Source organism: Aptenodytes patagonicus, chromosome 2 (assembly GCF_965638725.1).
Source record: "Aptenodytes patagonicus chromosome 2, bAptPat1.pri.cur, whole genome shotgun sequence".
Lineage (NCBI taxonomy): Eukaryota > Metazoa > Chordata > Aves > Sphenisciformes > Spheniscidae > Aptenodytes > Aptenodytes patagonicus.
In genome coordinates, this window is record NC_134950.1 from 30,865,807 (window position 1) to 30,893,027 (window position 27,221).

General features: G+C 36.9%; 1 protein-coding gene across 11 annotated transcripts in view; it reads right to left on the bottom strand.

Moving 5' to 3' along the window:
* RALYL (RALY RNA binding protein like) overlaps window positions 1–27,221 on the bottom strand; it is a 422,905-nt gene that overhangs the window by 127,516 nt on the left and 268,168 nt on the right. Inside the window, exon 1 of one of the 11 annotated variants that reach the window (XM_076329481.1) lies at window positions 1,847–1,955. The exons of the other annotated variants lie outside the window; for them this stretch is intronic. Within the exon in view, the coding sequence (XP_076185596.1) occupies window positions 1,847–1,883 (37 nt within the window). The 5' untranslated portion in view covers window positions 1,884–1,955. Of the gene's footprint in view, window positions 1–1,846; window positions 1,956–27,221 lie in introns of those variants that run through there. 11 annotated transcript variants of the gene reach the window in all.

Here is a 27,221-nt window from a genome sequence, read left to right on the forward strand (position 1 = left end):
AGAAAATGTAGTACTTTTCTACTGTTTAACACAGCTGCTACCATTATCCCTTGTATTTCAGAATAACAATTACTTAGATGAAATCTATCCTTCAAAAAGCCTTTGAGTGATATGAATAGTAGCAATATCAAAATTACTCAAATTGTTTTGTTTGTCTGTTAAGGCTTTTGCAGTTGCTAATTAACTAAGAGATATTAATGAAGCATCCATGTATACAGTACTGGTATCTAATATAAAGGAGACAGTTTTATTGAGATATTTTATTGATTAGGATCTTGAAGTTAGAGACAGTTTTAAAAACAAAAAAACATTGCTACAGCCATCCTCATAATTACAAATTTGATTCTAATTATGTTTCATTCTTTTTTTTTTTTCCTCTTGGCAAATCACAGATTTTCCTCGGGGTCAGCAGGGGTGGAGGGGAAAGGGGAAGAAGGCAGGTTCTCTCCATAAAAGCATTCTTAAAAGCATCTCATGCAGTTTTCATGAATGACTATATCCCTACAACAAAAAACCTAACAACTCAGCTACCCAGTCACAAATTTTGTTATTGTACACCATAACCAGGCTTGAACAGGAGAGAATGCAAGAATGCAGCTGGCTATAGAAAGAGCTCCCGGTTTACATAATAACAGTGATAGTAATTAGTATGTTAAAATGAACTAGATTAATTATAATCTGCCTGTATATAAATAATTTTCTTTCACTGCTGCTACGGGAACAAAATTTATGATAATTTATTTTATTTGAATGTGAAGCAGATGATTGATTTCTGTTGCAGAGATTTTAGCAGAGATCTGTCCTGCAAACTTTCTACATGCAGCACATCCATTTGTTTTGGGCAAGAAAAAGTGGAGACCTGTACAGATGAAGCTCTAAGGACCAGAAACTGAGGTCAGTGATACAGCTGTATATATCCCTTCAACTCTGAACAGTAACAATGCTCCTGTCCAAATACAATCCAAACTTTTCTTCTTCCAAATTGATATACCTCCCCTCCTGCTCTCTCCCTGAAAACACACAGTGTCTACATGGCATTTTTCTTAGAGGAATGTGTTTTTTCTCAGCCTCAGACATGCTCCCCCTTTATAACTTGGCCTCTTGCTAGATTTTCTTACAGTAACACATACTTCATGACCTGACCCACAGCACTTCATTTTTACTTGCCTCAGTCACCCTTCCGTAACGTTCTGGAGGAGGTAAGATTAGTACTGAAATTCTGCTGGCTGATGCCATAGAAATTTAAAAAGTCAAACAGGTGCTTGACTGGAACTCATGCATTTAGAAGCCAGTGAATTTTCAGGGCTGGAGTGTCTTAAATACACAACAGAGACACATGCGTGCTTCCCTCCCCCCAGTTTCTGTTTCTGTGGTTTAAGCAAACTAGTTAATTATTCTGAAAGTTGTGGTGAAGGAAAATAAAATAACTGCCCTTAAAGTTCTGGTATTGCTGGCTTCCTAAAGCAAACCACATAAAGAAGTCCACCAAGTGAAAGCTTGTCAACCCTGTCAAGTCAAAGGTTATAGCTAGCCAGTCATTAAGCCCTCAATAAAGGATGCTGGTCTGAACTAAACTTACACTTGATCTCTATTTCTTTGTTGATATTATAAAGCAATCACTTACTGAGGGTTTCCATAGTAACAAGTGAGCTAATTTTTTATTTTAAAGCTCATTCATGCACTTAACATATAGATACAGTGGGATAATTGGCAGGGAATACTGCTCCTGCTTTTCTGGTATTATTTAACCAGAGCAGGGTGAAGTAAAGCATGGTTTTCAATGAAACTGGAGATCTATTTTTCCCTCCTCTGTAAGAACATTAAAAAAACTTTACAATTTACTTACATCTTTGGTTTCTGCGTTTGCTCTTGTACATAGTCATTCTGAAGAAATTCCACTTTCTAAGAAGTAATTGCCTTGAACACAGACAAAAGAGATGAGATCGTGCTTCTGCTTTCCAGTGAGACAGTTGCTCACTGACAGAAGGTAACCAGCAATCTCTCAGAGAAAGGCAGGGTAATACCATTCTCCTAGAATCCAGGGGAGATGCTACTGGCTCTAACTATTTTCTCTGTTACAAAGCTCAGAGATGAAATATATTTATTTTCATATTTTTTCCAACGTGTTTGAAACCAGCTAATAAAATCCAGAAAGCATATAGAATCATCTAATCAGACAAAGTGGGGTAATGTGCTATTCTCTAGTCTGACACCAAGATTCCTCGAAAAAGCCCTGATACAACCAAAATTGCATAAATGACCTCATAAACTAATAAAAACTAACTTTTCATTGAGAGGTCTTAGAATTATGCATATGAGGACATTAAAATATTTTGGGCTAAATTTTCAAGCAAAATTACTATTAAAAAAAATCAACACATGTTGATCAATGAAATCCTGACTGCAGGTCTGAGCTCATGAATAGGTTATTCAGGAAATAACACATAAAATGTAATTTTTTTCTTTTTCATGCCTATGTTTACTTCTACATTACCTTTCAATGATTTAATTTGGGAAAAGTGATTTAAGCAACATTCTGCTGATTGCTCATTTTTATAACTACTTCATTGCCCGCTAGTCTGTTGAATCACAAGGTCATGGGAAAAAAAGTGGCAGCATTGTATGATCTTCCACATACATGTATGTCACCATTTCAAAGAATCCAGACATATTCCGAAAGGGAGCAGGGGAAAGGGGAAGAAATTCTTGCTGTGTTAGGGAGATGAGAGGTATGACAACGTTCAAGAAGGTGCCAGTGGCAGCTATGGAGCTGGAAAGAGGTGGAAATTCCAGTTCATTCAGCAATAAATCTGCCTCCAATAAATGTGTGTGAAAGTATTTCTTAATGTTTTAAGAAATTCATGTTTTGAGATGCCCTTCATGTTATGAGATTTGGATCCCAGATGCCACAAATACAGAATTGTCAAAGGATTAGAGATAGAGGGTGCAGTAATGCAAAAATAATTAGTGACAGAAATGTCTTGAAAACTAATAAAAATAGTCTCATCATTTAAAATGCATGGATTGAGAACAGCTCTCTAAACTTCTCAAAGAAATCTAAAGCTAATATCTTTGGCTTACATAAAAAAAAAAACCATCTGGTGCCTATGGATCATTCATGTTTCAGAAAGTAAAAAACAATCCTTTTCAAAGACAGGAACAGTTTGCAACATCCATTATCTAAAAGCATTGACCTACAGTTATTTTCTTCACCAAAAAAAAAAAAAATTAAAAGAAATTAAAAGGAATGTCTGAAACTGCCTACCCACCCTAAAATTATACTTTTTCCATCTTTTTTTCCCCTCTCAGATTTTTGTTTATATCTCCAGTATAACTATTTTTAGCTTTGTGTATCATTTAATTTTCCTGTCAGTTTTTCAGTGTTCACATATCCTCACATTGACACACCTCTAGCTACTGAAGTGAAATCTTTACTTTATATTGGCTCTATTCATCTACTTTTCCTCCCTCTGTCAAAACCTGACCACATATCTTTTCATTTGCTTTGGATTTGTATCAGCATAGCTGGGAATAAAGTGTAGCCTGAAGAAAGTGAAAGCAATGGATGCATTTTTTAGATTTATTTAGTATTTCAACTACAGTCATCTCAAAATGCCACAGTTGAAATAACACCATCTCTATTGTGGAGGTCAACAGAAAGGTGGGAAATTGCAAAGCACATCAACAGTGACAGGAAGGAAAAATTTGGCTAAGTCATTGCTAACCATAGCGGCAGACAAAATGTCTGTACTATGTAGAAAGACCCTGCATGCCATATAGTCAAACAGCATTGCACAGTTTATATCCACTGAAGTCAGTATTCTTGCAGTAATTTATATGCACAGAGGATAATTCCCCAGTTTTCCTGCTTTATTTTTTTCTGTGAGTGAATTTCCAGCAGAATCAGGTCTGTGATCTGACTCAGAGATCTGTGGTCTCCTTTTAGATTTACTGTTTCGTGTAGCAATCTTTGGTCCCTTTTCTTGCTCTTTTTCTACTTCTACCTGAAGGTTCTCGTCCATATTATTCAGTTCAAATTTTCCTTCTTTAATTGATTTGGTAAGATGTCCTCAATCTTTTCCCTCAGCCCACATTAGATCTTAACTATAGAACTCATTCCTTTTCCTTATCATTAATGGCTAATTTTTCATTAATTTTTATCATGTGTTTAACCTAGACATATATTACTAGCTCTCCATTAACATACATTAGACGTATATACATACACATACATACATACAATGTATATATACCTATACATTACACATAATACACACAACAACATGTATATTTTTCCATTGTTCTTTTGTGCATTATTCTATTACAACAATGTATTTGTATGTAAATGTCTTAGTAATGGTATAAAATAAAAATATAAACTAAATGGAAATTTCATGGGATAAGAATTAATTTATTTTAAATCAATGATTCCTGAAAACACAGTCTTTCTTGATTTTACTTTGTGTTAATTGCAACTCTGATTACTTCTTCAGTACAGTGAAATGCATTTGCTAAAAATAATGTAAATACACTCTGGTGAATCATTCTAGGTCTGTTCATAAAAAAATATTGCAAAAAAAGTACTTGAATGTGCTGGCTAGCTTTGAGTGGGCACTGCAGCCTCCTGTTTCTCTATGTTACTGTTCGTTGTTAGAGGAGTTTAAAATTCACTTTCACACTATTACAGCTTTTAAAAAAGACAGAATCTTGTATATGGCTGGTTAAATGCAGCAAGCTTAGTGAGGTGGGAAGAAATGAATGGAACGTCTCAGCAACAAAAATCACCTAGTCACATTAAGCTTATTACTTTTCTACAAAGAAACATCTTCCAAAATGATTACAAAAGTTTAAAATATTCTTAAAACAGTCTGTTGGAATGAATTTTATCAGTTCATTGTTGCTGGTGGTAAAAGAATTAATAATGTCCACATCTGCACATCCCATGTCACCTCTCGCCTTTCTCTCCTCCCCACCCTACAGGTCCCAATAAGGCGTTTTTCTTTGAATACTGCAATAAATTTCTCAAACTGTTTCCTAAGCAGAGGGAAATAAAAAATACAGATATTTTACAAATATAACTGCTGACTTGAATGTCACATATTACTCATCAATAAACACTTAGTCTGGGCTGTATCCTCGATTTTATTTTTAATGAGCAGATCTTAGACAAAAAAAGGAAGGTGGGGGACGTTTAAAGTATGTTCTGTCTCTCAGTGTTTTAATTCAATGCACCCAAAGAGTCTTCTTAGATGACATCCTTCTAAGGCTTCCACTATGGTTATTTTTATGATGTCAACTAAGAAAATATTACATCTATGAATATGAATTAATTTCTTTCTTAAAATAAATGATATGTGTAGGGACCAACATTTACCCTCTTCCAAGTAAGAAATGCTCCTTAACACAATTATTGATACATTAAGATAATGCACTTGACATGTGTGCATCTTTTACTGGTAAAAATTTGGCCAATCATCTGACAATAATGCTTTTTAACATGGTGTTACATTAGATAAATAAAATTCACTTTACCAAGAGATGCCATTTAGCTATTAAGGCAAGTTTATGATAACACATTCCCTTTATGATGTAATGAGGACAGAGCTTAAAATATTGGCCAAACCATACCCCTGACTAACACTGCTACAATACTGAACATACTGTGGCAAGCAGAATAAGAAAGAGTAAAATTTGTACTTCTCATGCTTACAACTATAAGTTAGAGTTTCATAAATACTTTACAAGAGACAACAAAGCTGGCTAGCAGTCCTGAAACAGACCAGAAATAAAGACCGATGAGAGTGCCAAAGAAGGAAAATTGTATTAAAAGTTTACCTGTAGACTAAAGGGCTCCATTCAGCTGCATAAACTTTGATGTCTAGCAATACTTTGATGATTTATGGCATCTGAGACGTCCACACAGTGCCAGAAAATATGGCACAGGACCTGTATGAAAGCTACAACTTTCTCGAGCACTCTGCTGAAGTCAAATCCATCTTAAATGGCTCTAGGCAAATATTTAGGCAACTGAACCCAGCCCAAAGAGTCTATATTTTGCCCTTTTTCTGATAAGTGTCATTATTCTCTGGCTTTTTTATACTTAGGGTCATTGGTTCAAAGTGGTCCCAACCTGAACTCTCAGGCCTTGACCCTGCACGAGTCAATGGATACATGTGGAGGAGAACCCCTACAGAGATCCACAAAAATCCAGGTGGGGAAGAGGAAAAAATCCTGCCTGTTGCAGGCCTGTGATTGATTGCAGTAAGAATTATATGGAAAGAGAAAATTATAAGATGTATGACTGAGAATTTTTAAATATCCTCAGAGAGGCCACTATTTGTTAGTACACAATCCACAGCTGATTGTGTGGATTAAAAAATAGTGTGGATAAAAGAGAAATAATGTAGCACAATACTTTCAAATCAGCAGTACTTCTTTTTGCTAAAGCCAAAAAGACTGTCAAAATGTTTTAACAGTCTTCCTTTACTTCAGCCAGTTTTTATTCTGCCCAAGTGTTCATATCCAGAAGAATATACAGTTTGCAAGATTTCATGAAAGCCTCAAATATTCATCAAAAGCTGCATTAGAAAGAAATTTGTTACATTCACAGCATTCCCATCATTTACTGATTTAGAAAAACATCAGAAGAAATTAGTTTTTTCTGGAGATGTTTGATTTTTAGAAAACTATTTGGCTGTTTCTTTTCTCTATTATCTTCTACATTTCTGCTGACCTATTTTACTTTCCTTCAGTACTATCAGACAGTAATGACACTTCACCACAAAAGATTCTTTTTCAGATAACAGGAGAAAGCCCCCCAGGTGCTGGTCCTACTTTCACCATAGGCAATTTTCTCTTTTTCAATGAAACTTCTTCACTAGAATATCATTTGTCTCATTGTTATACTAGCATTTATCTTTAGTCTTTAAGGAATTCACTGTCAAGCCTCCCTCATTAGACTAAGCTCTTTTTACCAGATGTCACTATTACCATTTAGCAATATGATCACAGAGGTATGAAAGAAAGCCTGCCACCTTCTTTCTCAGGTAGGAGCCCATACTGGCTCTTCCTCCTGTCTCTTGCCCTGTTCACACCACGTTCTCATTCCTCCAGCAAAAACATTAGAAAAGCATTTGGATATTTTTCTGTGACTAACAATTTCCAAAGTTTACAGTGTCATTTCCTACAAATGTAAGGTTAGAATCAACATCCGCATGTCTGAAAGTAAAATCTTCATCTATTAGTAAAGACAGGAATTTCAAAGAATCACAAAAGATTAGGAAAAAAACCCAACAACTAAGTAGAGGTACTTCATAACACTCTTTAAATACATGAAAGGCTGACACACACACACACACACACACACACACAAAGGAAAAAAAAAGGAAGAGTTAGTGAATAAGCCATTTTCTGTGTCTCTGGAGGTTAAGACAATCATGGACATAGACTGTAGCAACAGAGATTTAAATTAGTTCTTTGGAAACTCTGTTATTCATAAGGGTAGCTCTATGGTGCCTAAGAAGTGCTAAAAACTGTATCACTGAAGCATTTTAGAATAGGTTAGATATCTCAGAGGACCGTGACTAGGAGATGGATAAGATGAAATCTTGTAGTTTCTTTCAAACCTTACTTGTGATCCCATATGTCCAGATAAAATAGAAATCATCATAAGGTCCAGCACTAGTCAAGATTTGGTCTATGTTTGTCCTTCAGTCTACCTAATATTGATGGAGCATGCTAGGGGAACACTAGCATGACATGGGGAGAATTTACACCAACCAGTGTGAAGCATCTAATGTCTAGTACCTACTTTTAGGGAATCCTGTCAGACCAACTTTTGCTCTTGACACTGGAGCAGCTTCACCAACTGGGAATGAATGAGATCACCTGTGGTTGAACCCTGCTCTGAATCTTTCCAGCTACAGACACTGGTCTGCTAACTCAGGCACCTGTGGATACACATTATGAATACCCTTCAGAATTGCACTGTGTCCTCAATTACATTTGGGGAACTGCTACAAGATTCAGAGGAGCTACAATACATGGATATGTTGGAAGCCTGAACCTTCCACTTTGCAATTCAGAATCATGGTTTTACACAAAGAGTCACTCTGCAACTTTCTCCCTAGTCCCAAAGATTGACAGGGGCTCTGGAGAGGTTTGATACTTTCCCAGCTCTAACTTCCTTCTCATTATTCACACTGTCTTATATAACCCTTGAGTGAAACTTGGCCAATTCTATTCTGTTCCCAGTTCCAAAATGAATAATGCAGTTATGAATGCCTGATAGCTCATCCTTTTTTCAAAAAAAGTACTGTGCACAGTAACTACAGGTCCCTTTAGACTGGTAGCAATAACATAAAGCTTTCTGTTCCTCCATCTGAAGAACATTTAGCTATTATTTTAAACAGGTATAATAAGATATTCCTCTCTGAAATGTCTGAAAAAACAGTTAAACTTCAGGCTCAGAGTTAGATATTCTATATGATAGATTCTACAGTGGAAAAAACACATCTTCCCTTCTGCTTTGGCAAGTGGAAAAAATGGTAAATCAATCTCAGATGAATGCCGTTCTGACTCCTTTCATTTGCTTTACACACTCCATAAGATCCAAGTTTGTTCCTCCTATCTTAGATCAGTTTCTTTCCTAATCCATCTCAGTTCTTGACAAGTTTGTCTTTGGCTAGTTTCCTTTTGGTTTTGAGCAATTTTAATGTTTTATTTTGTTTTGTTTTTCCTAAGTCTTGGCTTCTTTTAATCTCATCTTTAATTTGATTTTAGCCCGGTTTTATCTAGCCCTGACAGGTTTTCATTTGTTCTGCTACATGCTTTGGTTACTAGTTCGGCTGGGAGTTTTCATCATCTTTTATTTCATCTTGATGAGGTTGTCACCATCCAGCAACAATACTTCTTAGTTACTTTCACGCTATTTCTAAACACCTGTTCAACAACTGAGATGGTCTTAAGAGATGTTCTGCTTCAAACGTCTCTGATTGTGGAACTAAAACACACTTCCCTTCCATTAAAAGGAGTTAAAAGGTTTGTGTCCCAAATTGTTTTCCAAATATAAACCAAGATTCCACTCAAAAACATCTTTTCTTCAGAATTTGCATTAATATAATTCAGAATGCAAATGATTTATAAAGAGGTGGTCTGCATTAAACTATTTCTTAGTAATTCAATTTATGAGCTATATTACTAGAAAAGCTTGCCTACATTTCACCTTACAGTAATCCTTTCAATGATCATGATCTTCAAAGTTTTGCACAACATACTGAAGTTACAGTTCACAGATTTTCCTAAATACAGCACAAACACAATCCTGTCCTTGGAAACATATTCATTTAATACAAAACTGTAGAAAAATGGCTATCAGTTTTACGATAACAGTTTTTATCTGTGCTAGTTAGTAGCATGTTAAGAAGTTCATTATCCTAGGTCATGAGTCTAGAATTAACATTTCAAAATGTAACAGTTTTTATCCAGTTGGTAAATTTTTAATCCTAGTGGAAAACTGTCAGAAAGTCATTAAGTAATAGAAATTTTTTCTTCCTTGTTGTTAAATCTGAAATAAGTCATGATGCCTGTAGCAGGCACCAGTTTTCATCATCTCGGAGCTGGTAGATCTTACAGGATACTGCAAATATAAAAGGGTGGACAAATACCAGATGCGGAGCAAAAGCAGCACTACTGAATTAAAAAAAATATTTAAGTTTTTAATAGACCAGCAAGTGCTCAATTGTGGATTTAATAAAAAACATTCATACATATCATTTCTAGAGAAACAAAGTGCTGAATATTGGTGAGTTTTCATGAGAGATTTAAGACAGCTTTTTCTATCAATCTATCTTGATTCTGCTTAAGTAACAAAATCATTCCACTTCAATGTAGAGAGCTGTTTTTAATGGGAATTACACCCACTGTGTCATATTCTGCAAACAGATGATATCCTTTTCAATTTGATTGAGTGACATGCAATTCAATGCTGCCCTGTTTTCCTTTTCACATTCCTTTTAATTATCACACTGATGAGACACTTCAGTATGATAAATTTAATGGGACAAACCTTTAGAACAGAATCCATTCTTGCATAAATGAAGAACATTGCAAAAATACACCTCAAATTCATGTATCTGGATTCCGTTTAAGGGCTCAAAAATACTTGAACACCTCAGACAGGTTCTTCAGACATAGCCATTTGAAGAAACGATTTGCTATCATCACTATTGCACTATGAGATCTTTTTTTAAAGTTTTTATATGTTTATTGAAACAGCATTAACACACGTTCAAAAGGCATTTTCAGTTCTTCACTCTAGTGAAGGTTGTCTCACTTTGTCTACAAAACAGAACGGGGAGAGCTTGAGAAAGAACCTCTTGTGAACAAATGAGGCACTTAAAATGTCCATTTAGGGCTCACAGCAATGCAAACTGATGATGTTTTATGCTACAGCCAATGAACAGCTGCTGCTTCAACCTTTCATTTCAGACTAATGCTTTTATAACAACAATCAAGAGAAAGCTGAAAATGTTCCACTTTCTTTTCTCATTGTATGGGATCTTTCTCAGTGTGTAGGACTCAAGACAATTTTAGTCATAATCAATCAGTGTAATGGCTGGCTTGAGAGGGAGAATAAGGCCTTTGACAGAGACGAAAAGTAGAAGAAGATTGATTTTTGGAGTGATAGAAAAAGCTGTGTTATATCAATTCACCACCAGACCATGCAAAAGGATGTGACACTATCGGCACACATACAACAACATCCTTTGAATCACAGGGCTCTGCTGACTCTGTGCAAAATACCAGTGTGACTCCAGGTTCACAACTGCTCCTACTTTTTAAGGTTTTTTTTTAGGGCTCGTGCAGGTGCCTATGTGGGGTGGCAGGGTGGGGAAAGCGCTAACAAGAAGCTATTACATTAAAATTATTAATGCATCTGATTTAATGTCTTAATTAGACTGGGGGATGGGTGGAGAGGAAGCACTTTTTCCCTGGCCTAAATGGGCTGCATGCCTATGGTGGGATTATATATGTTTTGAGTCAGCTGAATTCATAGGTTCAGTTTTTAGAATATGCCAGCTATACGGCAACTTCTCTAAACATTGCAAAAAAATCAAAGACAATTTCTGAGTCAATGGTATCCTACATAGAAACAGGATATTTTCTCTATGATTATAGCAAGCCAAATTCTTTGGTTTTGTTTTAAGCTCAAGTAAGTTTTTAATCAAGGCTGGTATTATGGCACAATAGTGCTACATAGCATTTAACACCCAAAACTCCAATTTTTCAATGAAAAGTTTTAAATATGTTGTTTACCCATTTGAGAAAAGGATAGCGAACATTTGAAACAAATTTTACATTTAAAAAATTCTGGCTAATGGCTAGAAACCCAGCATTTTAAGGACATAAAAGAATCATTGTTAGTAATAAAGGGCATTAGAATATGCTTTTGCATGATAAAGAACTTCCAAATCAAATACATCCTCTATTTAGGGATGTTTCAAAACCACAAGAAGTAAGAGGAACTTGGAAAGACTAGTACTTCTCACCATGAGGTTTTACTACTAAATATCAGATCATACTGTGAATTAACTGCTAAAAATGCACATAGAAACTCTTTCCAATGGGATACTGAAACCCAGAAAACAGAAGTGTGTTCTCAATGACCTGAAAACCAATTGAAAAGAGATGTCAGTACAGTAGAGGAGATAAAGAACATTTTTATCCCCTTGTGGACTTAGCAGGAAAACTGCTTTCTCATCAAGGTAAATAGTTAAGAGACTGTGTGTGCAAATGTGAAATAAAGGTATGCAAGTTGCTTTATTAAGCTGTTGCCCAAAATCATAGGCATTGAAGAATTTAGGTGCCAGGGTTTCTATTTCCTGTTCTGTGGCACCTTGGAAGGGTAAAACCATTTCAGATAGCATGAGAATAGCAGCTTCTGGAGGTAGTCTGTTCAGAGAAGATACCAAAACCACAGGGATATCCGAAGTAATTTTTGAAAAAACTGTCCCCAGATCACTTCCATTCTTGAAAATTTCTGTTCTTGGCTCAGCTAGACCAGACAAAACATGCTTATATTTTTTAATGAAGTTTGGCTTTACAGATAAGAAAAATCCTTTGTGATGCTGCAACAAAATAAGAAAAAGAAGGATTTAAGAAAGGCAGCATTGCTATTCACCATTTATCTCTAGACTGAAATCCCTGCTCATGTTTTAGACTATAAAAGGCATAGCAAATTATTTTGCAACTAATATTCATAGGATCCAGTTTAACTAATGTTGCACTGAACACATAGCTCCCTCCTGCCATTACTGAAAGGGTAAGGTAGCTTCAGAAGCTTGCATGAGATTGGTCAGAAGTGTTGACTACATTGACTTCTAAAAGGTGGAGATAAGAAAAGGTACAAGTCCTCTCAAAAAGGGTTTCTTTCCTCCCTCAAAGCAACGAATTACAAAAAGAAGAATTATAATTAGAATACACTAAAATGAGAACCTTTGCTCTGAAGTATGACAGGAATATTAAACTTTGTGGGAGGCTAATTAAAATCTGACAAAATCTTAATCCGTAAATTTTTTTACACAGAGTAAAAAAATGTTGAATGGCCCACATTTTACACTGAGTCAAAATCTCTCATTTAAGGCCACCTACACATTATTGTTTGGAACGCAGACCCAAGCCAATCTGGATCCAGTTTACTTTTTGCCAAATGAAAACCAGTACCATGCAATTCTGCTACCTTATAAATCCAAAACCTGGACTATTCCACTTGCAAAACAAAGAGATGAGCCCTGAACATTATTTATTTTGGAGGGATACAGCACTTACGACACAGATATTTAAGAAAACGAGGTTTGGAGAATAAAGGTCCTGCTAAACCTGGAATAAAATGCTAGAAAAAATGAGCATGAGAAGATTTTGTTTTGCTTTTCTGATGGGCATCGAGCTTAGTCTCAGTCACCTTTCCTGGTGGTTTGGCACTTTCACTGTGGTTTTAAGGGCTTCAGTTGAGATTGGCAAAGGACTAAATGAAAAAACAATTACACTGTCAGATTTTCCCAGGGAGCGAGAAGACTGATTTTATTTCGCAAACATTCCTGCGTGCTTGGAAAAGGCAAAGCAGAAGAAATGCAAGATCATGTCAAACACATGATGAAATCAAATTGGTCTAACTTTAATCTAAAACACATGCAATGAAAACTGTGATTGACATTTTCAGCAACTTCCAGTAAATGCAAAAATAAATCCACATGAAAAACTGAGGTAGGGTTAACTGATATAAAAATTATTGCACAAAATGTTACACTTTCTCCAAGCTGTACTGTGGACCAGAAAAGCAAAATACACTGAAATATTTCTTTTCAGAGTTTCATATGGCTTTTGTCAACACTCTACTGCTGAATATTTTGAACAGCAGTCAAAATATAGCAGATGTGACCAAATGGGAAGGGGAGGTGGTGTAAATCAAAACACTGGATGGAAGGGTCCAGTATAGAAATATAGTCCTGTCAAGTGGATTTTTGATAAATTTTCTCACAGTTAAATCCCCCCCCTGCAGAACAGTGCCACAAACTCCACACTGTTCTGGCAGCAGCAGAACATGTGGCGATTATTTTTAAAGAGATCAACATTTTTAAAGAGGCTAGCAAGATACAGGTTTATTGAGCAGCCCTCATTCAGACTAATAAATGTTAGTGAAATTGTTTTTCAAATGTTAATAGAAGAATTGCTTCTGAATAACATCAAATTAATAACCTTTAAAACACCTGACTCTGGGGAAAGGGAAATAGGATTATGCTTCTTTTAAGTTATCATACAGAAAACATATAGCGAGGTTCAAGAATGCAGTATTTTTTATTAATGGTTTCAAGATGAAGAAAACAGTCAAATTTTCAGCTATTGTAAATTAAAGGGTATTGTATGACTTAGTTGCCTGCATTCATGAATGATTGAGTTCCATGATGTGGGAGGTTCTACGTTATGCAGCATAAATTCAGGAAAATCATCAAAATTATTTTAATTTAAGTTAAGTGAACATTTGGCTTACAATTCTTAATTTTCCAATTCAGTGAACTTAATAGCCTAATCTTTCAAATAGAGGGATAAATTTGATCTGTAAATGGTATCTCTGGCTAAACATATGACTAATCATGCCATTTCACTGCCCAATCTTTTTCTTTTGGTAAAAGCATCTCATTGGAAATAGTCTTGAAATTTTCAGTGGAGTCAGTATTTCCAAGGATGACTGCACTAGAATATACTAATGTGCAACCCTTCAGAAAGTTGTTGAAAAATAGGTTTCTAAATTTAAATGAAGAAGCTTTTAGGAGTTCCCTTAGCAATTGCACCTATAAAGTGATGTACCCTTAAACCATAATCTGGGATCTGTCTTGAGATACTAGCAAATATGGAGCATCACATGTTAAGCAAAATAAAATACTGCAAAGGAAAGTAGAATTAAATTGTCATAATGACAAATACAGCTTTAAAAGTTCCTTTCATAATGCAGGCATATTTTCTTGTTTTGCAAAGTTATAGATCATTAAAAAAAGGTTTTTATCAGACAAGTGTCAGAACCAGGTGCTATATAACAAAAAATATGCTTCTTCCAAACTTGATCTTACATGTCACTTGGACCTAATCTATAAAAAACTGGAAGACACGGAAAGGTAACCTATGCTAAATTTGGACCATCCTATCCTTTGTGTAAGTTATCTGTATGATAATTTACACAAAGAAACTAATAGAACATAGGTGGAATAGGCCCATCTTACCTTTTATTTTAAAGTGATCAACGTGGATGAATGGACAAACTCCTTTATTCAAAAGGATGTAAGATTCAAGAGGTGATTCACCGTTTATATGAAAAATGGGCATGTATTTGAAATGAAGATATGAATTGCAAATTTAAGATACTCTAAATCAAAATCCAGTCATGACCAAGATGATAACGTTCTTTCCTTAAATTTTAAGTTCTTTACATTGACAGATTGCAGACCATTATAGAGACTTATCACCAAGATATTCATAATTCCCTACCCAGATTTTAATTGCACTCCAGTGAGCCTCAAAATCTGGAATACGAGGCATCTGTACTCTGAACATACTAATAAGAACCTGAGGCAAATCAAAAAAAAAGAAAGTAAGGGTGAAAGGTGATTTCCCTCCAAATCATACACAATTGACCATTGGCTATTTTGTTTGAGCTCATGGCCTGTTGGGGTCATGGCCTGTTGGGCAAAATCACCTAGGCTTTTTCAACACTCAGTGCTCTGCAGCAGATTGTTTTGCATGATATTTGGCCTCCTCTTCCTAGGGTTGATATATTGTGTTCATTCTTCTGCAAGTTGAGGCTGCTCTTCAATGCTAGCACCAAAGAAATTTCTTGCTTCTTTACATTAAGCTGTCATTTCTGTTACACCAATTTTCCAGAATGGGTGAGACAGATGGGACCATTTGTGGTCAGTAAGTGAGCTTATTTTTTTCCCCAGTTTTGCTTTTCTTATACATGTCATGTTTTGATCATTACAGTTGCCGTAAGAAATTCCTAATCTCTATCTTTCACAAACTCTTATTCTGTTACTGCTTACTAGATGCCTTTTGCTCCTTTCTTGTCTAATAATTTTGACTGGGAAACAGTTTTTATAGCCAAATACATAAAACTGGAATCTCTTGTAATATTTTTCCTCAATTTTCTATAGGTCATTACAAAAAGGGGAAAAAAAAAAAATCCTAAGTTTGCTCCAAGCTGGGAAATATGCATGGAATGGGATTTCCTCATGCATATTTAATATCCATAAAGAATCAAATAAAATGGCATGATCGAGAAAGCTTTACATAACAGTAGTTTCAAGTACCAGATGTTAAAATTTGAGCATAAGACCCTATGGAGAATCAGAGAAACTATGTGAGTGCAAGGGGAAACTGTTGAACTTGATGAGCCAGAGGGAAAGGGAGGAATACCGATAACATTCTGGAGAAGATGGAATGAGGCAGAACATCTATTTTTGTTATCAAAGTTTTAGTTAAGTTTTGCCAAGACAATCTGACCCAAGCATTTTGTCTTCAGCAGTTGAGATCAACAGGGAGTACTGCTTTGAGAAAGCCTATTTCAGTTAATTATAATTCACTGCTGCCTGTATAACTACTCAAATAAAGGTGGTTTCTTCCTTGGGGTGTCTTCCTACATTTTAGTTTCTTTTGCTTATCCTCTCTGAGACCCTGAAGGTGCAAGGACTCCCAGCTTCTGTGTGAGACTCAAATGGCCCAGAGGACCTAGGCATTACACGAAGTGCAGGCTAAGATCTGAGCTTCAGGGAGCTCAAAAAACCCCCAAACACTCAGCATCTCAGGCAAGTACCTCCAAGAAAATCAACCTGGCTTTCAGCAGGTTATGCAGGTTCCCCAGCCAGACTCTCTAATCTCTCCCTCTGACACTTATGTGGCTTTGTTAAATAATAGTCAGTCTCTCCAGCAATATTTCTTCCTGATTTCCCTTCCTTCCTCCTCATCAAACACCTTCTTTTTTTTTTTAAAGGAAATGTCATTATTTCCCAAACAGCACACTTCAGCAGATCAAACTGTGGCAAAACAAAGTTTGCTTTTGCAGCCTGCCTGAATTTCACCTATGGAAAATAGAACATGAAACTGCATCAGTGACACTTACATGAGTGATGGGGCAGACCCAGTATTACAAGGGTTTATAATACAAGGCAGAAGGAGTGACCTTCAGCTATGACACTTTGCTATAAGGAAAAACTTAAAAAGAATAAAATCTTTAAACTTAAATCCGGACTCTTGCTCTGAGGACCACTTGAGCCTCACAGCTGTGTCTCCAGCGCCATCTGCTGACACGGGATTCCATTGCAACTCCCAAAGTGTAAAATTCCTCCAAGTGAGTTCCTCTGAGCTTTGTGCTTGGGACAGTTGATGTAATCAGAAATTTCTTGTCAGAATTATAGCTGTGATTAATTTCACTTGCTTTTTAAAATTTTGTGCTGTTCTTTGCGGGCATGTGGGGGTTTTCAGTAGAGCTACTTGTTTGTATTGCCATCATACCTTACAAATGAAAATGTTTAGAGGATTCTGATTCTTCTTAGTGCATTCAAATGAGAAAAAAAAGTTGCTATATGAAAATCTTGGAGTTCTATTATAAACTACAGTAGGCACTTAATTTATAGAAGGGAAAAAGTAATTCTTCATAGTAGCCAGCTGCGGATTCAGTATGACCATGCTTAAATTCAAACGAATATGCCCATGTTATGCCCTGGGGTTGTAATTTGAAATTACAATTGTTTGCTCTGACCTGCTGTTTTTGAGTTGAGGTACTTCTTGCCTATCTGAAAACCCTTTACACCCAAGGAAGATCTTGGCTTATAATCACATTACAGTTGAAGAGGTCTATCATCTGAAGATGGCACCTCAAAGTGGGAAGGTGTAAAAAGCGACCATTGCATTTTTCCAGTAACTGGAAAACACATACTGGAAAAAAGAGATTCAGAAAGCAGTTGCCTGACAAGCATTACAACAAAAAACAGCAAAGATTTTTTTTTTTTGTTCAAACTCTGAGGCAGCTCACCAGAATTTTTACACAGATCTGGTGAAGTCAAATTTCTATGCAATCATTTCAGAGGAACCCCAAGAAATAGAGAACTCTTTCCTTCTTCTTATCTCATACAGAGTACAGACAAAATTCCCATTATTAATACTTTTTGCATGCCTTTTTTTCTTTAGAAGTCTTAGTTGAAAAAAGTGTTAGAAGCAGTGAAATAAGAACTTGTGATAGAAACAGTTAAATGTGAAGAAAAATTAATTGATTATTGGAGTGGAGAATTTCAGACAACTGTGAGCGTGGTAATAGCAGTGGAAGATACTTAAATTCGCTCAGATTTACAGCTTATACGAGAGATTTAGCATGACGTGTGTAGGAAACCTATTGATTCTGATGATAATGGTGACTTCCCATGCTAATCATGTCTTCTCTACTCCCAAGGGTTCTTGCTGCAAGGTGCTGTGGAAATGAGATGTCAGTGAATGGAAAAAACAACACAGTTTGTTAAAGGAAAAACATTAAGAAAAGAAAGGAATGCTGGATACCAGTGCACTGGTATCCCAGACCACTCCCTGCTTCGGGGGACAAAATGCATTTGGGGAGTTATAAAAGTTCAATATTCTGGTGATGATAAGATGAATAGGCAACTGAGTTGTATTTTGAACTGAAAACATAAGCATGTCCACAGAGAGACTTGAATGAGACTGAAATATCACAGCAACTACACTGAGAAGTCCACGTTCCTCAAATGGAAGATAATGTCTGTCAGGAAACAAATGGAAAAGGCAAAGACAGTTGGTGACAAGTGCAGGACTTTTAAAGCATGTTTTCACTACAAAGTTAAATCCTTGCTGCCTTTAAAGAGCAGTTCAGCATCTCAAGACAGTAAGATATGTTCTTGATCTGCAGTTACCTGGTTATGAGCAAGAAACATCCCCCGAGGGATGTCTTTTCAATGGGGCATCCAAGGCATTTTCGTGAGAGGGACTATGGCAGAAGTGGGGAAGGTTCAAAAATGTTCACAAGCTGAAATAGTAGGAAAGAGAGAGACCAGTATAGCAGTTACCTCCTAAGGAGTCAGAAAAACAGATCAGTCAGGGCTGAAGACAGATTTTAAACTCCATCTGTAAAACATTTATGTTCCTCTGTCCCCCCTTGTCACACCTTGATTTCAATGGAAACTGTACATGAATGATTGAAATCAGAGCCCATTAGTCTGAATTCAACCAATCTTACAGCAGGTGATTTGCAGAATAATCACAGAAAAAAATGCCTTATCTGAGCAAGAGTTCTTTCTCAAGGATACAGGGTTACCAGCAACAGGCAAACACATTATTAAATTAAAAGCCTGGAAGAACAGAACAGCTTTATGTACTAAGCTCCAGGTGCATATCCCACTGAAATAAGTGACAGTTTTTGAATAAGCTTCAATGAGCTTTGCATCAAGCTATTTATCAGGGAGTTCAAGGTAAATATCTCCTTGATGAGAGCTTGTTTACTAAAAGTTTTCTTTAAAATGCTGAAGAAATGAGGCACACATCTTAATAAGCCAGGAAAGTTTAAATATTCTTTAGTTCTACTTTTACAGGGGTTGTATCTGAACCTTTGGCATTTTTTGATAGAATCAGTTCTAAAAGCCAGTTTATAACTTAACACTTTCTAATTTACATTAGCCACACAATGTAACAGAACCAAGACACAACAGATACCTGGAACATGCTGCAAGAGGTGTGCAGAAAAAAAGGAGGAAAGCTCTTTTCCTGCTACAAGGTATTTTTATCATTTTCATATTTTCACTTTTTCTGCTATGCTCCCATCATCTCCCAGGCTTTTTATTGCAGTGACACAGATTTTTAGATTAATGTTCCTCCTACATGATAGTACTGTGCACTGGGTTAGCTGGATTGAAAAGGAATCTTCTCCATCTCTCTAAATACATTAAAGAGATCAGCAAACACCTATATTAATGCAGTATTTAGAGCATGCATAAGTGAGTGTGGATCTGCGTCTGTGAAGAGGGAGGCAGTGAACAAAACTGCCTGGCCTCTAGTGGCAGCAGAACTGTCTGCTCATAGACTTGATTAGTGAACAGAATTTCAGTATACCTTTCTACGGCTATGAATTTTTTGGAAAGAAAAATAGCTAATCAATAGGTAGTATAGACAACATATGAGAGAATAAATTTTAAAAATAAAGGATTAAATTTGAGTGAAGTGCAGAAGAAAAGTCCCTGTAACTGCGACATAGCAAGAGAAAATTTAAGATAAACTCTTTGGTGAGTGTTACCTACACAGAATTTGAGAAACATTGTGTCAGTTGCTAGTCAAATTGAAAATCTTATCATAGAAAAATACATTTTAGAAATGATTCAAGTGTTTCTCAATGGTCTGATCATGAAAGGATCTCAAAAATAATTTAAAAAGTTGTTTAAATTAATAATTACATTCTTCATGGTTTTCTTTTGTAGAAAAGAACATGCTAGATTCAAAAGTTATATACTTTAATATTCATAAAAAGTAGATATGTAACAGGAAAAAAAGGTAGAGTTGTCACTCCCCCCCCCCACATTCTAAGGTAAAAATTAAAAAAAAAAAAAAAAATTGCAAAATCCCAGAGCAACAAAGCCTCCATCTTTCTCTCATCAATTTTACAATCAACAGATTACCTGTTTCTGTGCAAATCAAAGGAACTCTAGTTGCTGAAATACAATATATTTTGGGCAGAATCTTACATACATGTAGCTCCAAAGAGTCTGTTCTTATTGGCTTAGCATTTCTATTCCAAAAACTGATTGAATTTGTGTGAAAGTTTAGCATCTGTTAAGAGCAATAAATGTACTATTTTTTTGTGCTGTTCATAAATTCTTGTCAGTAAAATAAATGTCATCATATAATGCCATCATATAATGAACCCATCATATTTCTTTGCTTACTCACGAGACTGGAAATCCAGATGTAACAAGAGGAATCAGATTCCTTATGTGTATTTCCTCCTTTAACCCTGTTTCCACCTTGTTGCATCCCTTCCCCTTTCCTTTTCCTAAAATAGGCTTCTCGTCACAGAAAAGTGAAGAAACCTTGCCATCTTGTGGTCAATGGTAGTTATTATGCTTTCAAACAAAAACATGAAACAGGCTCCAGATACTATAGTGGTCACCACGTGGGGAGCTGCAACTTCAGTGACTTTAAGGAAAAAACAGAACAGAACAAAAATTTTAAGTATAAAGAAAGTGTCATACACTTTTACCAGTTCTGCAGAGATAACGAATAAAAATGTCTCAGAGCAAGAAAGAATGAAATAGGGTAGGCTGTACATTTTTTTGGATTCAGCTGACAAACTCTCTTAACCGCTGGAGATGCGGGGAATATTTTCTTTTGGCAAATAGCTGACATTTGCCAAGCAATTTTATCATCAAATTCACAAGCTGTCATCAAAACTTTAGACTTAGGTGAGCTGGGAAAACCTCTTAAGGCTACTATGGATCAGCAAAGTAGCTATTTTTCGTATTGCCTGAGACCCCAAACGTGAAATGTTTGAGTTACAACTCTCACAATGAACACAGAAGAGAAAGGTAGCAGATTTTGCTGCCAGGTGCTTCTCACAAGATGTGGACAAGCTGTAGTGGCCCCCTCCCCGCCTGAAGGGAGGTCCTCAAGGAGAGAAAATCTCCAGGTGGTACACAACTGACAAAACACCTCCTCTGTCAACCTTTTCACTTGTCATAGTGGACGGATAAAAAGATCATATCTATGCTCCGGTGATTTGTGGCTGCTAAAACAGTCCACAGTCAAAATGACTTTTCTAATTTATGCAGGCAGCCAGCCTTATCCTCCTCAGGCCACCTGACCAGACCTCCCACAATACAAGAGACATAAATTCAGATTCGTTTGGTTTATACAAAGACTTGACTGACTGGTGCAATGTGAAGGAGCACTTAATTCTTCTTTCCCTTGAAGAAGTTCAGTTTGTCTCCACTGCTACGATCTTGTAATTTTTTTCCCCAAGTCTTGCAACGAATTCAGTAGGGTTTTTTGCATACCACCCCATGCAGTTAATGTCACTGTTCTGTTAAGGAAGAAAAATTCTTAAAAAAAAAAAAAAAATGCCATTCTTTTCGTGCACTTCAAATGACAAGCTCTCATCAAAGCCCCCGGAGAAATGATGCTTACTGGCAGTGATATGTGTTTGAGAATTTCTGGATGTTGAAAACCTCTTAAGAACCCATAGAGGGTACTTGAAAATGAAACCCACCTAGGACTTTTCTCTTGTACCAAAGGCTAACTACCATGGAATAGCCCATGTCTATACAATTAAACACTTTTATTCCAAGGCAAGGTGGCTGCATCCAGAGTACCTATTAAAATGGTCCTTGGCTCAAGCTACATCCCAAACCATGCCTTGTAAGTGGTAGCTGGCTAAAGCCAAAATCATCCCAGGGACTGTTCTAACAACTTACGCTAGAGATGGTTGAGGTCCTGAGCCTGGGAACATTCCCTGGTTCAGTTTAATGACTATTAGGTGTAGCCAAACATTTTTACCCCCAGATTTATGTCTATGGCAGTGGAAAATTGTTTTAGAAAATTTTGGCTCTGAATCCTGAAGGTAAACAGTGCGTTAATTTGTTATTAATAAAAAGGGCATTATGCCCATTAATTGTAATGAAGCTCCTGTCTGAAAAAAAATCATTTTTCACCTTATCCTCTGTTACCTACTTGAAGAAGAGAAAAAAGGCTGAGGGGAATTCTGTTGAATGAATAAAAGAAATATATATGGGGTATGGCTCAAATGATGCTGGAAAGGTTTTTTCTTTTTCTACTATTGCTTTGATGTCTATCATAACACTACAGCTAAAATTAGGATACGAAAGCCTGCAGATGGTATGCTCTTCTGCTCAGGCAAATTAGAAAAAAAATTAATACTGTGTATTTGTTAATAATAGAGAACTTCTACATTGTTAACAAAAGAAAAGACACATTGCCAAGAAAATGTTCAAATACTTCACAGTGAAAACGAGATCCATTTTATCCTACTTGGAGGCACTGGTATGTAGGACAAGACAACAGATTTATTTCTAGGAAATTTGCATGATTCATGAAATTTCCCTTACAAAATTAAGAGAACAGTGTTGAAACTAAAGTAGAGGCAATTTGTTTGCAGTCAAAGGCAACAATCATTACAATGAAGCAAATCACATGTAAGAATGATATGGGTTATCTTTGAATTGAGGATTTAGTTAATTGTCTATCCTAGCAATTCGCTTCTTTGCATGAATCTTAAGAATTTGGTAGTCTGAATCTAGGCAGCAATATTTGAGCTTCAAAACCTGTTCCAGCTGGGATCCCACTAGTGACATATCTGAAGAATTTATTTGAAAGCTGTGAAGCTTCATTCTAAAGAAAAACTAACAACCATACATAGAAATATAAACAGAAGTATATTTGGTTATTACTCATTTTTAACCATTGCCGGCTGCATATAAAAAACAGCCTGAAGGGTACAGACAGTCTCTACCAGCAATGTCCCTGTGGGCTTGGCTACAACCAATTTCGTCATAGGAAGTGTTGAACAAGAATATGGCAGGTTCTGCCAGGCTACCACTTCTGCATGCCTGGAGCAGGGGTGAGTAGATGGAGTGAAAAAGAACTGGATATGACTCTGGGAGAGCGTGGACACCTCCTCTGCCTTACCTCACTGGAGCCCCAGGGGCTCTAGGAAGCATCAGGCATCTACTGGATTTAATTTATTCTGTCCCTAGGGAATGGCTCAGTGCCCATTTATCATGGAAACTAAAGGATTTATAGCAGTCTATGCTGGCATGATGGATCCAAAAATCTCAGTTCGAGACATACATTGTAACAAGATCCTAACCATAGGCAAGCTTAGCTCCTACATGATACCTCAAGTTTTCATCTGAAAAAAATCTAATTGTAGGACAGAAATGAGTCCTGACACATTCCATCAAGTTTGCTGATTTGGATGATTGGGATCACCATGGGATTACAAGCAAGCCATGGAGCTTGCCTAGACTATGGTCCAAATACAGACTCACAGCCCAGCTTCAGGGTGCTTTTTGATTACATAGCTACACACAATTATTCTTGTCAAGGAGTTACGCAAAACTCTCTATTTCCTCTAGTCTCAACAGATCTTATGAAACTTTTATTCAAAGACCAGTTTCAGTAACTAAAAACCTATGCTACCACATGAATAACTTAACAGTTATTAACAGTTTAAACAGAATCATTAAGTCTGTCTTTTAGGCTAGGAAGAGTTTTGTTTGCTGCTAAGACAGAAAATCTCCTAAAAGAAATGCATTTTATGAAAGCTCAGAGACTTTTCCTGAATATTACATAGGACACAGTTGCTTGAGCACAGGGAAAGTAAAAGCTGAATTCAGATTGACTAGAAATTACCATACATGTTGCTTACTATTAAACATATCTAGCAAAATTCCTTACCACTTGTTATATAGTATATACTCCAGAATGCTAGTAGAATCTTGAAAAGTCTTTGCAGCACACTATCTTGGAGTAGCACATGAAATTTGAGCAAAACATGACTAGTAAAAACTTGTTTTGATTAGGCCTGTATATGTTCTCTTGCTATAGAGTAAACATACAATGCAGTTAAAACATTTGATCACTGAGAAGAAGTCAGTTGGGTAATATACAGTGAAGCAATCTAAAATACAATTGCCAGCCTGAACAACCAATAGAGGAGTTCATTCCTCATTCACCTGTTTCCTCATAGCACTCAACTATTTTGCTTTTGCACATATCTATGCACACTTCAGGGTTCTTCTGTATCTAGACCTCCAAAATGCTCTTCAAGTCCCTTGCTGCAATGCTGCAGGGTGAATGTCTCCCATAGTAATTAACATTTTGTACGGTAGTGCACAAAGCTAGACCAAGCACACAGAACTGCAAGCTTCTGTACAAAATAACTACATTTGTGGCTGGCAGGAGAGTAAAATTGCATGACTGAAAAAGATTCAGCTGTAGGGCAGTCAGGAAAAGAGGTCTGTTGAAATGCTTTTGAGATGTTCGTGTTTCCATCCCTTCCATTCTCTGTAAACCAATAGCTCTGCCTCAGCAAGAGTTATCACATAACCAACAAAGCTATCTGAAAGATTTCGGTTCTAAGGCACCATGAATGAACTGCTTTCCTCTTGGGGTTTATGGCAGTTGAACTATGATGCTGAGGTGCTTCCCAGTGAAATGTCCTTTGCTGTGAAGCCTCTGCTCCTCTGAAAGAGGTAAAAGTTCAGAACAAAGGGAAAGGCCTGATTGTTTTATCATGTTTTTAAGGATGGAGTCAGGGGATTACATGTGGGCAGACAATGTCAAAGTTATAAATTCTGCTGAGCTGATGGAAATTAAGTCATCTGTTCTTCCTTGTATGATGCTGAGAAAAGAATGCAAAGGAACCTTAGTATAGCTACAGGGTGTCACTGTGCCTCAGCAAACCTGTCACACCCAGAGCAATGAGGGAAAGGATGGTAAAAAAAGAGAATCCCAAATAACTGATGACTGGAGAGGGTTTTCAGCAGTGCGTAAAAGGACTCCAATTAGGAAAAAAAAAAGTACTTTTTCTCTTCTCCCGGCTTTGTAAATATCACAATTAAGACCTCATACGTGCCGTGACTGGAGGTTGATACCAAATTCACCCTGTCACAGAAAAGTGCTCCGGAATGTCAACTCTATTTTTGAAAAGAAGTTGTCTGGCTCATCTGACTGCAAAGGGCTAACTAACAATACTCAGTTGACTTTTCAGAGTGCTTGAAACAATGGGTCTGATAGAGGCTAATTGCCTCGATCACCACAGTCAGGGCTCTCTGAATCTGCTGCTTTACAAGTTAATTATTTTTCAGCGTAAGAAAAATACAGAATTCAGTGTGGAGAGAGTTCATTCCACCATGGCCAGATGCCAAACATCTGTTTCTCTCCTCTGCGTTATCCTGTCATTTTCTCAGTTCCTTTTTTCCACAAAAGGTACTGTTTGAATTTTATTTCCTCTTTTACTTTTCACCATTACAACCAAAAAACCAAGGTTCAAAAAAGAGCAGGGACAAATATCCATTCTGTAAGCAGGGCGTAAGTAGAACCAGAAGTTCAGATTTGGCCGCTGCACAGCTCTGCTTTCACATCACATACAGCACAAGGAAAGGACACATCACTTAGGCGTAAAGCAGTCTGGCCTATAATAGTAAGACTGAAATGATGTTTTAAAGTTACAAAGAAAATTTTTCGCATTTGGAATTGAAAAAACAAACTCTGTTGTGGAATAAATGACCTTTCCTTGGGTGTTATACTTGAGTGCTGAAGACTTAACTCAGAGGATAACTGTTTCCTACCATGGAACATCTTAGGCGTCCAATATACATGAAAAACAGATCAATTCTTTGCATAACTAGTGTCCTGGTTTCAGCAGAGATAGAGTTAATTTCCTTCCTAGTAGCTGGTACAGTGCTGTGTTTTGGATTTAGCATGAGAACAATGTTGATAACACACTGATGTTTTAGTTGTTGCTAGGTAGTGCTTACACTAAGTCAAGGACTTTTCAGCTTCCCATGTTCTACCGACTGAGAAGGCTGGAAGTGCACAAGAAGCTGGGAGGGGGCACAGCCAGGACAGCTGACCCAAACTGGCCAGAGGGATATTCCATACCATGTGATGTCATGCTCAGTACATAAACTAGGGGAAAGGTGGCTGGGGGGGGCGTTGCTCGGGGACTGGCTGGGCATCGGTCGGTGGGTGGTGAGCAATTGTACTGTGCATCACTTGCTTTGTATATTATTATTATTATTATTATTACATTATTATTATTATTGTTCTTATTATTTTATTTCAATTATTAAACTGTTTTTATCTCAACCCACGAGTTTTTCTCACTTCTACTCTTCCAATTCTCTCCCCCATCCCACCGGGGGGGTGGGGAGGAGGAGTGAGCGAGCGGTTGTGTGGTACTCAGTTGCCAACTGAGGTTAAACCACGACAACTAGACAATAATTCAAGAGCTTACTTTTAACTCTGACTTTTAAAGATCACAGACTATATTAAAATATGTGACTTGAAGAGGTGATGGAGTACCTGAATCTTGCCTCTGAAGCTTTAACACAAATTATGTAAATTGTCTCAACCATTGCAATAAAATCCCTGGTGCAATTTGGCTCATGAACGCCTCATTCTTTCTTGACAGCTTCAGCAGGAGGAGTCCCATCTGCAGGCTGTCCCAGGCTTGCCTGACATTTGGTGATGCTTGAAAGGAGAAGGCATATTTTTTGAAGCTGCTCAGCCAAGGAGGGAACTGATCCCACATGTCCCACCTTCTGGGAAATTTCTAACTTCCTCCAACCATTTATTTCAGAGAAAACATGAGGTGATTGCTTGTGCACAAAGACACACCTCAATCCAGAATCTGTTGCAGGATCTGAAGCCCAAGCTCTGAGTGGCATCTAAGATGGAAATTGGGATCCTCCCTCCAGTGTCTTTTCTTGGTTAGCCTCCATAGCCCCCTTTTGGCTACTGGGGGTGTGTGAATCCCTTTCTGACAAACCGGGCTATTCATTATAAAGGGATCTAACTTGGGAATTCTGTTATCACGAACTTAATTTTTGAATCTCACTTCCAGATACATTTGTAATAATGGATCATCCGTGAATTCCTTCATA